The sequence below is a fragment of the Loxodonta africana genome, chromosome 1 (assembly GCF_030014295.1).
Source record: "Loxodonta africana isolate mLoxAfr1 chromosome 1, mLoxAfr1.hap2, whole genome shotgun sequence".
Lineage (NCBI taxonomy): Eukaryota > Metazoa > Chordata > Mammalia > Proboscidea > Elephantidae > Loxodonta > Loxodonta africana.
The window spans coordinates 130993916-131007956 of record NC_087342.1 but is presented as its reverse complement, the minus strand read 5'-3'; the positions used below and the strand labels follow the sequence as shown (position 1 = coordinate 131007956).

The following is a 14041-nucleotide window of genomic DNA, read 5'->3' as shown; positions in this document are numbered from 1 at the left end:
CAGACTGTTTTATAATCCCTGTGCTGGCACTGAAATTTCTAATTCAGTCAAGCTCTGACTCCCGAAATATCTTTAAGCATGGAAATAGGTAACAGAACTTTTATTTTTTGAGTTTAGAGCATTAGGAATGTTGAGAATCTTGAGTGACTTTTTTCAAAACAGGTTTCTACTTGTACAGTGAAACTCAGGTAATATGGAAGCCATGGAAGATAATGTTCTTATTTTTAAAATAATTGTAAACTTGTGTGTGCAATATAAATACACCATGTTTTGCACAAATAATACTCACCTATGTTTGCTAACCGTGCCTTCCTTCTGTGAGATATTTTCATAAGCACCACTGTGTCAATTTTTTTTACATATTGCTGTAAAAAAAAAAATTAACATAGCACCATCACGAAAATGCCTTGCAGGGGAAAGGAGCAGTTGAAAAACAAATGTAGAAGGCACACATTTGTGTAAAAATATGGTGTATGTGTGTAATATGTGTGTAAAATATATATATGTATATACATTTTTTACATAGTTCCCAGCTTCCCCATCTTCATTTTTGAAACATTCAAATTGGTGACTTTTACTTAGAGTTATATTACTATTTAGGAGTATATCCTGTAACTGAATTACATACATTTGAATTTCACCAAATCTGTTTGTATGTTCTGACTGTAGAAGCAGAAAAATGAACATTTACAGAGTAGTCATGATACTAATGCCTAAGTAATTATTTTCCTTACTATTGTTGGACCTGTGCTTCCAAAATCTAAAGATTAGGTATTTATCCTGCAACCGTTTGAGCAGCTTTTCAGAACTATGTTCTGTATCATGGATTAGGTTATGCCAATTGCCACTGTGCACAGAGGTTTTGATATATTTCGTCTGGTCCTCACAATAATACTGAAGGAAAGATGGCTGTGTGTTACAAGTGCAGAGGCTCGACAGTTATATTTTTTCATATTTGCCCCTTCATGTAACAATGTAGTGGCCATTCAATACCAGGTTTGTCAGAGGCCAGTGCCTGGCCTCATCCCACCATGCCGCCTTTTAGTTACACTTTCATTTTCAAAACATATTCAAGTATTTTGTTTTCACACCTTAGGAATTTGGTCAGATTTTAGTCAAAAGAAATTTAGAAAGTGTATTATTTAGCAATATTAATTTTTAAATAAAATACTTCTTCCTTTTGAATTTAGTTCACTTTAACAAATAGTAATTTTAGAATATGACTGCCTGGTACTCTGATGGGTATTTTGGAACATTTCAGCTTATCTAATGGGAAAAATGACTAGTTGAAAAGTTACTACTATGAAGCAAGTTCTGTGATAGAAAGGACAATAAAATGTTGCAGAAGCATCTCGCAAATGATAAGGAATTGTCTGTGCAGGGATCTCCTCTTCCAGGCTGAGCTCCTAGCACCAGTGTAATATAAGCTTGGGTGCTCAGGAACTGTAGGAAGGGAGAGAAACATTCATTCAGCCACTGTTGCTTGAAGGCTTTTGGGGGGTTTCTTAGGCACTTTGAATATTTCTTCTACATTTTTCTATCGAAAGGAAAGCAAAGAATATGAAAGAACCCCTTTGGGGATCAATAGACAGAAATTAGTTCGTGAAAAGAAGAGGTTGCTTCTCTATTAAACTGCATGTTTTTCTGCCAGAAAAAGAGACTGTTTTATCTAGTCTGGTATTGAGCAATTCAGAAATAAATGTTGAAGTACAGTGAAAGGGACTAGAATAGGCAAAATTTAGATTGTGCTTTCATAACAGGTCTTGTATTTTAATAAAATATAACCTAAATGCTATTTTTTGGAAAACTGTGGCAGCCAAAAAAAAAAAAAGATGTATTCCATCCCTATTAATAAACTGGAATACAAGGTGTCTGCGCAGTTGTTTTTTAAGAGAAAATGTTGTCGCTGTTATTTTATTAGGTGCCGTCGAGTCGGTTCTGACGCATAGCTACCCCATGTACAACAGAACAAAACACTGCTCGGTCCTACGCCATCCTCACAATCGTTGTTGTGCTTGAGCCCATTGTTGCAGCCACTGTCAGTCCATATTGTTTTGGGTCTTCCTCTTTTTCACTGACCCACTTTACCAAGCACAATGTTTTCCCCAAGGACTGATCCCTCCTGATAACATGTCCGAAGTATGTGAGACATAATCTCACCATCCTTGCTTCTAAGGAGCATTCTGGTTATATTTTCCCCCAAACAATTTGTTCATTCTTTTGGCAGTCCATGGTGTATTCAGTATTCTTCACCAACACCACAATTCAAAGCCATCAGTTCTTCTTCAACCTTCCTTATCGTCCAGCTTGAAAACACCCTGGTTTGGGTCAGGCGCACCTTAGTCTTCCAAGTGACATCTTGGCTTTTTTAACACTTCAAAGAGGTCTTTTGCGATAGATTTGCCCACTGCAATGCATCTTCTGATTTCTTGACTGCTGTTTCCATGGATGTTGATTTTGGATCCAAGTAAAATGAAATCCTTGACAGCTTCAGTATTTTCTGTTCATCATGATGTTACTTATTGCTCCAGTTGTGAGGATTTTTGTTTTCTTTTTGTTGAGGTGTTGTCCATACTGAAGGCTGTGATCTTTGATCTTCATCAGTAAGTCCTTCAGGACCTCTTCACTTTCAGCAAGCAAGGTTGTGTCATCTGTATAACGCAATTGTTGATGAGTCTTCCTCCAATCCAGATGCCCCGTTCTTTATATAGTGCAGCTTCTCGGACTATTAAGAGAAAATAGCACATACTTATTGAAGCTGAAAAGAGTTAAAAATAGAAATAAAAGGTGTAATTTCTTAATCATCAATATATTTCCAAATTGCATGTTGATTTTTTTTTCTTTTTCTTTTTTGCCATTCTCCAGTTTGGATAAAATATGCAGAAATCACAGTTTTGTAATTAATAGACTGAATAGAAATTGCCTTGTGAGATAAAGATTTTCTATAGAATGAATTCCCTCTGAAATTTGAAATTGTTATCCTCCAGTAGCTGTAGCATATGTAATTTTTCACTCAGTTACATTCAGTGCTAACCTTTCTGAATAGTTTGAATAAACAAGTATTTCCTTAGATTCCAAGTACTAGACTTGTGTCAATATATTTATATGAATTTGTTATTGGGAATAATGTATTTGTATAAAACTAATATGGAGCCTGACACAAATTTCAAAAAACCAGCCTGCCACTTTCTTTTTAAAACTCATATTTTATTTGAAGGAGAAAAGCGTATGAATTATTTTTAATTCCAAGTATTAATACTATCTAAAGTTTAAGTAGGAAGCATACCAATAAATAATGTTTTTTTTTAATTTCTTTAGAAAAGGCAGCCATTTTTTCAATAGCGTTGTTTTAACAAAAAAATGCTCAAAGATATCTCTCAGGTGTGAGCTGTCCTGAGATTTAGATTCTTGGAAAAGTACAACTGTGACAACTTTGTTCATTTTTTCTTGATGTTCATCAGGAAAACTTTATCAACTTCTTGTTTTAGGATATGTCTGGCATTCTAGCTTAAAATGATTTTTCTATTTGAAATAAATTCAATGAGCCAAATATTTTTTTCACTCTTAAGATCTGTGATTCTATTGGTTTGACATTAATATTTTAAAATGATACCCTGCTAACTCAGAAATGAAGCCACTCCCAAAGTCCACCTTTCAGCCAAAGATTAGACAGGCCTATAAAACAAACAATAAGACACGTGAGGAACATATTACTTCTTAATTCAGTCAAATGTTGCTATTGTTAGGTGTCATTGAGTCGGTTCCAACTCAGCAACCCTGTGCACGACAGAACAAAATACTGCCCGGTCCTGTGCCATTCTCACAGTTGTTCCTATGCTTGAGCCCGTTGTTCCAGCCACTGTGTCAATCCATCTCATTGAGGGTCTTCTTCTGTTTCGCTCACCCTCTGCTTTACCAAGCATGATGTCCTTCTCCAGGGGCTGATCCCTCCTGACAACATGTCCAAAGTATGTGAGATGTAGTCTCACCATCCTTGCTTCTAAGGAGCATTCTGATTATACTTCCTCCAAGATAGTCAGGTGGGTAACACCTGCCCAAAAGCAAAGATGAGAGGGCAGGAAAGGATAGGAAAATGAATGGACATGGGGAACCCAGGGTGGAAAGGGGGAGAGCGTTGACACATTATAGAGATTGCAACCAATGTCACAAAACAATTTATGTATAAATTTTTGAATAAGAAACTAATTTGCATTGTAACCTTACACTTAAAGCACAATAAAATTTAAAAATAAAATAGGCCTTACTAGTTGGTAATTTGGAGCCCTGCTGATGCAGTGTTTAAGTGGTCAGCTGCTAACCAAAAGATTGACAGTTCAAATCCACCAGCCACTCCTTGGAAACCATATGGGGAGTTCTTCTCTGTCCTGTAGGTTCGCTATGAGTCTGAATCAACTCCACAGCAGAGGGTTTGGTTTTGGTTTTAATAATTGGTACTTTAACACTGTATTAAGATGTTTGAAAGAATGGGCTTTGGAGACAGACCTAGACTTCGGTCTCATTTTTAACCCTTACTAGCTGTATGACCTTGGTCATTAGCTTTGATTAATACTCTTTAGATGCAGTATAAGCAGTCAGTTTTAAGAAAGAAACTCTCACACCAATGTTCTTTGTTTTCTTTTATAGATCAGTGTACTGTTACTCGGACATACCTATTCCTTCATAAGTTCTGGTTCTTTAGTGCTGCATACTATTTTGGTAACTGGGCCTTTCTTGGGGTAAGTATAGGTATCCCAGGGATGATTCAACATTCCTTAGTTAAAATTAAAAAAAAAACTCTTTTAATTGTATATGTTATTGTAGTTCATTTCTATCACAGTAGTGCCACTGGACTTAATGCATTGCTTTGTAAATGATTTTATATTTAGGAAATAACACAGTTTATTTAAATTTACAGGTCTTCTTGATTGGATTAATTGTATCCTGTTGTAAAGGGAAGAAATCAGTCATTGAAGGAGTAGATGAAGATGATTCAGACATAAGTGATGATGAGCCCTCTGTCTATTCTGTTTGACAACCTTCTCTCTTAAAGCTGACTGAATACCTGTTATGCTTTTTTAAAGTGTTCAACTAGTATTAAGATGAACTAATTAGCTTTCATCAAAAATGGGAGCATGGCTGTTTAAAAAAATCTATATTTTTTATGTTTTCTGAAATAACATTATTGTATCATAGATTCACATTTAAAATTATTAAAAATAATACTATGTAAATATAAAACTACTAGCTTCGTGAAGGAATGTTTGTGGAAAATTTTTTTCTCTAATATGTAATAGTGTCGAATTGATTAAAAATCTTCCAGAACTAGTATTTCCTTTTGTTTCCTTAAAAAATATATAATAAATCACTTGTATTTGTGCCTTTGAGTCTCTAGAGTAATGTGGAATTTTAAAGTGTTTATATCTGATTGGCTAATAGATAATATTCACAATATAGTTGATAAATAAATGTTATTCCCGTATGTAATATGTTTTAAGTTTTTTATGTAAAATCCTTAGTGTTGCTCATAGATTTTAATCTGCTTAGCTCTTTAAGACCTTGGCGTTCCAAAATGTGTTACAGTGTTCAAATATTAATCCAACAGTGATCTTACCACCTCTCCAATATTTAAGGCGTGTGTTGTTTTAGAGAGTTTTTGCTTTATAGCTATTTATGTTTATGTTGCTATTCCAGCACATATGGAGTATCGTCAAGAATAATAACTCTGAAATGTAATCAGTTTATTGATCTGTTTCAGATGTATGCCATCTAATTTTGGCTTTAGAGTTTTTTTATTCTAAAGATTTGAAATTTGCAAAAGGTATAGTAAAAGCTATTTAGTATTTTAATATTGATAGGGTGTTTTGAACACATTCTGGGTAGTGGAAAATCATTACAAATGATACTCTAGTTTACTAACATGAGCAAATTGGAACACATAAAAAAACACATGTTATCATTGAAATAAAATACCATGAGATTTCCGAAAAAGACTTCAGCATTAATAATCATCTCCAACTTAATTCTTTTCTCCCTTGATTTTTGTACCATTTTACTGTTTTAAGTCTTTGCCTATCTCTTTAGACAAACCTTCACAGCTTTCATGTTTGGCTTCTCCTGCTTTAACGTTATTCAACAGGGTTCCATTCTGTTCCTGTTTCACATGTGCTTTCTGGGCAGTCTTATATACCCTTGGCTTCCATCTGTATTACCCTTGTCCTGAGTGCCAAACTTTTACTTAACTTTACCTGGAAACAACTACTTCAAATGCAACATATTGAAATCTGTGAACTCCACATTTTTCTGGGTATACCAAGTTTTTTCCTATATTGTTTTTTGGCAAGTGGCACAGCATATATCTCACTGCCCAAGCTAAACATCAGGTAGACCTCGTTATCTCGTATATACACCTGATTTATCCAACCGATCAAGAGGTCGTGTTGATTCTACTTTCTAAATACTCTTGCCTTATTTCCCCTATTCTCCATTCTCACTGCCACTCACTGGTTCTTGAACTTCCTCAGTAGAAGTCTTGATTTGTTTCAATTTTTCCTCAACATTTAAAATACAAAACTTATCATTTCATCCCTCTGCTGTGAAAATCAGTTAGAATGAAATCTCTGTATCCTCACATGATATATAAAGACTTTTTTGTGTATCCAACTTTCTTACTTGCCTATCCAGCTTCCTCTGCCATCTCACACTTTTTATATGAGCCAAATAACAAAGTTCTCACCATTATCCAAGTAGCTATGATTTCTCTCATCTTTACTTGGTAGTACTATTCCTTCTGCCTGTGATACTTTTCCCACTAGTTGTCTCCTAGGAAAATCTTTTTTCTTCAAATCTCAGCCTCAGCATTATTTCCTCCGTGTTTGTCTTAGGTTCTTAGTGCTTCTGTAACAGAAACATCACAAGTGGGTGGTTTTAAAAAACAAAAATTTATTTTCTCACAGTTTAGTAGCTAGAAGTCCAAATTCAGGGCACCAGCTGTAAGTAAAGGCTCTCTGTTGTCTGTGGGGAAAGATCTCTTTCTGTAGACCCAGCATTCCTTGATTTCTGAGTGATCTTCGTGTGGCATGTATCATCCCCTTTGTTTATGCTTGTTTTTCTGGGCCTAATCTCCTCTTTCTATATCTCAAAAGTAGTAGGTTTAAAACATACCCTATACTGATGTGGCCTCACTAACATAAAGAAAACCCCTTTCCCAAAGGGGGATTACACCCACTGGTATAGGGGTTAGGATCCAACACATATTTTTGAGGTACGATTCAGTCTATAACAATGCTATTTTCCGTAACTCCCCCAGGCAAAGTTGGGTGTTGGCTCTTCCCTCACATGGTACCTACTAGAGTGTTGTTTATTGGTTTCATGTCTGTCTCCTCTGAATTGTAAGTTCTTAAACACAGCATCGATTTTTCAGCTTTATTCCCGGTTCCTAGCATAGCTCCTTGCATGTGGAAGGCACTCAGTTGACAGGTAAATAATTGCTACTTAGAAGCTAAATGGTTTAAGCCCATATAAATTGCATTTTGACTTAGACAGAAGTATATTTAGCCTGTTTTTGATATATATTTTGCTACTTAGGTGTTTAGAAGTGTTATATTTGTCTTGAATACTCCATACACTTCATTACTTTTAGGAGTGTTAATTTTTTTTTTTTGTCAGAACTTCTTTTTATTTTACTAATTATATTTTTAATTTTTTTCTTAGATTGTAAAAATTTACTTCCTACCTATTTAAGTGTTTACTTGTATTCTAATACTATGTTTTTTTTTCCCCTTCCAGTCACGTGGAATGCCTTTAACATCATACATTCATGCATCACTACAGTGTACCAGACACTGTTCTAATATTTAATGGAAAGTGAAGCAACTTTATAGTCTCTAAAGTCCTCACAAGTTCCAATTCCATTTACTGCTATGTTTACCTGAAGTATTTTGAAAACCTCGTGTGTGTGTATATACACACATATGTGTGTAAATATTTATACACCCAATTGAGACATATCTCAATTGATGTGATATGAAAACCAGTAAAAGAATAAAGGAATTGTAAATTTATTCCTGATGTATACCATAACTCAAATGCTGACAAAACCATTATCAAGTCTGACAACCTTTGCCACGGAGAGATTGATTTAGAGATTCACTCAGTGAACTAGTATTTGAGTGCCTAGTATCATCAGAAACCCTGGTGGGAGTGGTTAAGTGCTACAGCTGCTAACCAAAAGGTTGGCAGTTCGAATCCACCAGGTGCTCCTTGGAAACTCTATGGGGCAGTTCTACTCTGTCCTAGAGGGTCGCTAATGAGTCAGAATCAACTTGACAGCAATGGATATAATGTGTAGTATCAGAAACTTCTAGTATGTATCAGAAACTGCTTATGTGTCAGAGTAGCACAGTGCTCACTAAGATACGTAAATGGAGAAAAAATGGTGCCTATTCTCAAAAGGTTCTTAGAGCCCAAGGTGCAAATAAATTCAAAAGTAGAAAATTACAATGTAATAAATGTTATGAGAGATACTGCAGGGTATAGTGGAGCTAAGAGTGATACTTCCTAAGCCTAGGGAAGACCTAAGACTTTCGATCTTGAAATAAGCAAATGCTAACTGAAAGGTTGGTAGTTTCACCTATCAGCTGCTCCGTGGGAGAAAAATGTGGCAATCTGCTTCTGTGAAGATTACAGACTTGGAAATCCAATGGGGCAATTTACTTTGTCCTATAGGGTCTCTATGAGCCGGAATCGACAGCACACAACAACAGCCCAGTAGCGAGGAATCCCTGGGTGATGCAAATGGTTAAGCGCTTGACTACTAGCCAAGAGGCTGGCAGTTAGAACTCACCTAGAGGTGCCTCAGAAGACAGGCCTGGCAGTCTGCATCTGAAAGATCACAGTCTTAAAAACCCTATGGAACAGTTCTACTCTGCACAGAACTGACTAGACAGCAACTCAAAATGACAACACAATAACAAGCAATAAACTGTCCAGTTAGAAACTTTTTTATTTAGTGGGTCAGTCTATAGTTGTAGATGTGGCCTTAGACAGTGGCAAGAAAGACTTCTGAATGGGCTGTGTGAGTGGGGAGCAGGGCTGCGTTAGAGGTGACACAGACAGTAACCCAGGAGCAGAAGGGATAGGGCATGTCTCAGCAGTACCAAAACCTGGCCCTGTGTAACCAAATGCCTACCTCAAAAATTAGGCTCAATTCTGGGAAAAAGGGGAACCCCAACTTGACTGACATTAACTTTCAGCTCCCCTAGTAAAATGGGAAACAGAATTAAGTTGTTACAGAAATAAATTCTATTTCTTGCACGCCTGAGTTTGTGAAATGATACTTGTACCCACTGTAGCTAAGTAGCACTTAGTTAAAACACCAGTACACGTTTTGATTATGATTTGCCACTTAATTATTATGTAAGTTGGTTACTCCACTGGTGGAATGGAGAAAATCTCATGCTTAAATTATGAAATAAAGTAAAATCTCCTTAAATTGTACCCATTGTTTCAGAAAGTTTATTCCAGGGGTTGGGGAATTTTTTTCTATAAAGGACCAGATAGTAAATGTATTAGAATTTGCAGGGCCACATAAGGATTCTGTTGCATATTCTTTGTTTTTGCTTTTCTACAATGCTTTAAAAAATCAAAAACCATTCTTAGATTGGATTTGGCCTGCCGGCTGTAGTTTACCAAGCCCTGAATTATTCCATTTATCACTTTGCTTAAGGTGGTTTTACTGCACAAAGAAAGGTTGGTTAAAGAATTGAAAGATGTAAAATTACAGAAGGGGAAGTGTTAACCTATATGGGGAAGAACTGTTTTCCAAATGCTTCTAGCATGTTATTTTATAGTTTTTTTTAATGATTAGACTCAACTTTTATTTTGAGCTTAAGAATGATATGAACTTATAAAAAAAAAATTTAAACAATTCAGAAAGTGTGAATGAGCAAAAGAGATAGTAAATACAGTAGAATGTGCAGTGATCTCCAAATTTATTTCACCAGGGACCCATTTGTTCCATATCATCATGGAACCCATTTTGAAAGATGCTGACCATGATGATCTCTAAGTTGCCTTCTACTTCCAATACTTACATCCTGTTTCTCTTTTGGTTAGGGAGAACTGTGTGACTCCAGGGTTGAAAAATTGTGAGTACCATATTTTACGCAAATAACGCCTGCTATGCCAAAATTGTTTTACTCAATTTCATTATTTCCATGTGTTATATGTGTGAGTGCATTATTTACACGGGCACATTATTTGCGTAGAAATACGTACTAGGGATTCTTCTCTATGTGCCACAGTTTCCTTGTCTGTAAAATGGGGATAATAATACTGCCCCTTCATAGGATTATTGGGGGCACTGAATTATTATCTGATGCTCAGGATTGAGCCTGATAAGTTGGTAAGCACTTATTGTTTATTAGCTATTATTGTTTCTGTTATTATCTTTATTTCTTTATTTCTTAATGTTCTTAAGTCATCAGGTCTCCAAACACTTTATACTTAAGAACTATCCCTGCACCTTAACTTCTAGCTTATTGATTCAAAAACAAACATTTAATTGTGTTAAAGGAGTGTTCAATGTAAGAAACCCTAGAGAGTAAATACTTCAGCTGAAAAAAACACTTGTAAATCATTCCTATTAATGTCTCCATGTCTTTCAGTTTAGAGATCTTTTCTTCAGACTGTATTTCAAAACCCCGAATAATGAAAGTAAGAATAAAACATCACAGTTACTTCATGTCAGTAGTAGTTTAAACCAAAAACCAAACCCACTGCCGTCGAGTCGATTCCTACTCTTAGCAACCCTATAGGACAGAGTAGAACTGCCCCATAGAGTTTCCAAGGAGCACCTGGCGGATTCGAACTGCGAACCTCTTAGTTAACAGCCATAGCACTTAACCACTATGCCACCACCAGGGTTTCCCAGTAGTAGTTAGAGCACTTAATTATAAAGCACAAGCCGTTGTGTTGCTGTACTTCACTGCTCTCCTGCTTGGTGACTCTGAAAAGGCTACAGTGGAGTCTTTGTCTCCTGGGCTTTGTTTTCCTTTTTACTTTAATGTACCAAGCAGAGGATTTCTCTTCAATTTCTCATGGGAACATTGTGAATTCAAAAAATAACATCAGTAAAGCTTTTTTTTTTTTTTCTTTAGGCATAAATAAAAAATTGTACAATCATTGCAGAGTACAAAATCAAAGTAAAATTGGATGGAATATTTGCTGCCACTTTAGAAGTTGGAATTTGCAATTTAGTACATGAGACTCTGTTTTCTCATTACTCACACCTACAATAAAATTGCTACCATCCACAGTGTGGTAAAAGTAGAAAGAAAAGACAGACCTGGAGCAAAATCCATCTGGTCTCTTAGTATCTGTATGAATTTAAGCATATATGTTATATCTATGGGAGCAGTGGGGTTCAGTGGTAGAATTCTCATCCTCCGTGCGGGAGACCAGAGTTTGATTCCCGACCAATGCACCTCTGCGTAGCCACCACCCATCTGTCAGTGGAAGCTTGTGTGTGTTATGGTGCTGATTAAGTTTCAGAGGAGATTCCAGACTAAGAGACACTGGGTAGAAAAGCTTGGTCCAAAAAATCAGCCAATGAAAACTTTATGAATCCTATCTTGTATATGGGATTGCCATGAGTTAGGGGATCAACTCAACAGCGTCTAACAACAATTTACTTCTATAAGCCAGCTTCCTCCTCTGTAATGTGCGCTTATGTTGCCTACCCTGTTATCAAAAAGATTCACAGTCCTGGAACTTTATAGTCACTAGACCATTATCACCAAGGATCACTCCACATATATAAACCTTAGGAAGGTACAGGGTTTTAAACCTAAGGTGAATTTGAATGCTTTTGGATAGGACGTGTATACTCCAACTGGCAGTTCCCACCACTTTTGCAAATCATCCAAGAAGTCTTCTGAGTTTGACCTTGGGCCCTAAATTCTGTCCCTGCAGTTCAAATGGGTAAGCTTCCCAAAGGAGTAAAAAATCCAGTTGCTTTCAAGTTGGCTCTAACTCATGGCAATCCCATGTGTATCAAAGTAGAACTGTGCTACATAGGGTTTTCTTTTTTGTTGTTTTACTTTTTTTATTTTGTTACTGAGTCTATACACAGCAAAATATACATCAATTCAACAGTTTCTGTATGTAAAATGTACAGTGACATAGATTACATTCTTCAAGTTGTGTAACCATTCTCATCCTCCTTTTCTGAGTTGTTCCTCCCCCATTAACATAAATTCACTGGCCCCTAAGGTTCCTGATCTAATCTTTCAAGTCAAGGTTGTCAGTTTGATCCTCTATAGATAGTTCTTAAAAAAGAATGTTCAAGGCAGACATTTTTTACTAGTTAAGCTAAACTATTGTTTGGTTTTAAGAAGATTTCAGGGAGAGGCGGGGCCAAGATGGCGGAGTAGTCAGATGCTTCCGGTGATCCCTCTTACAATAAAGATCTGAAAAAACAAGTGAAACGATTATATATATGACAAGCTAGGAGCCCTGAACATCAAAGGCAAAGTTAGAAAATGAACTGAGGGGCAGGGGAGGGAGAGACAGTTCAGAGATGGAGAGGAGTTGCTGAACTTGAATTGCCAGGAACTCTCAGGCACCATTCCCTGGAGCGACTGTGGCAGGGCTAGCGGTAGGATTCCAGATGCGGTTTCCTCAAGGAGACACAGCGAGCCACACAGCCTACTCACACCTCCGGAAACAGAGAAGAATGACGCTGTTGGCAAAAGCTAAGTACTTGATGACCAACTACCTCCACACTTGAGCCGAATCCATTCAAGAAAAGTGAATGGACTCCTGGGCTCATATATCTGTTAACAGCTCCAGCCATCTGGTGACAAGTCATTAGAGCTCCAAAGGTAAGAATAATCAAGCTAGCTCACTCAAGCAGCCTATCTGAGCATATCAAAACAAAACAAAGCAAGAAGCTAGAATACAGTAAGCAAACATAAAATAAGTTAATACAATAATTTATAGATGGTTTGGAGACAACAGTCAATATCAAATCACATAAAGAAGCAGACCATGATTGCTTCAACAAGCTCTCAAAACAAAGACTCAAGGAATCTTCTGGATGAAGGTGTATTCCTGGAATTACCAGATGTAGACTACAAAAGATTTCAGGGGATATTTTTGGTTTAAGGTTTAAAGATTATCTCAGGGTTTCATCTCTCCATTGCTCCAGAAAGTATGGAGTCCATAAGAATTTGAAATTCTATTCTGCATTTACCCCTTTTGATCAGGATACTTCTATGCAATCTTTGATCAAAATATTCCGTAATGGTAGCAGGGCACCATCCAGTTCTTCTAGTCTTATGGCAAAGGAGGCGATTTTTCACAGAAGAAATTAGTCACTTGTTCCATATCCTCCTCGTATTCCTGACTGTTCTTCCTCTGTTCTTCCAAGTGAATAGAGACCAATTGTGCCTTGGATGACCACTTGCTAGGTTTTAAGACCCTAGGTACTACACAATGAACTAGGAGGTAGAAGAGAAGCACTAAACATATTATTCAGCCAATTAATTGGAATGATCCATGAAACCATGACCCTAAGCCTCCAAACCAAGAAACCAAATCCCATGAGGTTTTTAGTTGCACTTAAGCAGCCTCAGTGGCTGTTCTTTTTTTTTTTGTCATTGTTGTAAATAATTTCTATCACACAACTTTTGCCAGTTCAACTTTTCACAGGTGTACAATTTATTGGCAATAATTAGAATAATCAGCTGGGCAACCCTACTGTCTTGGTCATCTAGTGCTGCTGTAACAGAAATACCAGAAGTGGTTGGCTTCAACAAATCAAAGTTTATTCTCTAACGGTCTAGTTGGCTGGAAGACCAAATTCAGGGCATCAGCTCCAGGGGAAGGCTTTCTGTCTCTGTTGGCTCTGGAGGAAGGTGCTTGTCATCAATCTTCCCCTGGCCTAGTAGCTTCTTCATGCAGGAACCTTGGGTCCAAAGGATGCGCTCTGCTCCTAGCACTGCTTTCTTGGGGGTATGAGGTCCCCCACTCTCTGCTCACT

At 36.9% G+C, this 14041-nt stretch overlaps 1 protein-coding gene across 2 annotated transcripts in view; it reads left to right on the top strand.

Annotated features, from left to right (window-relative positions):
- LMBRD1 (LMBR1 domain containing 1) overlaps positions 1-5479 on the top strand; it is a 184492-nt gene extending 179013 nt beyond the window's left edge. Inside the window, exons 15-17 of one of the 2 annotated variants that reach the window (XR_002784952.2) lie at positions 4-88; positions 4645-4736; positions 4916-5030. Coding sequence is in view for 1 of the 2 variants with exons in the window: in XM_010586811.2 (XP_010585113.1) it covers positions 4645-4736; positions 4916-5032 (209 nt within the window). In the remaining variant the exon portion in view is untranslated. Of the gene's footprint in view, positions 1-3; positions 89-4644; positions 4737-4915 lie in introns of both variants that reach the window. The other variant, XM_010586811.2, reaches the window with a different exon arrangement.
- The last annotated feature ends 8562 nt before the right edge of the window (positions 5480-14041 follow it).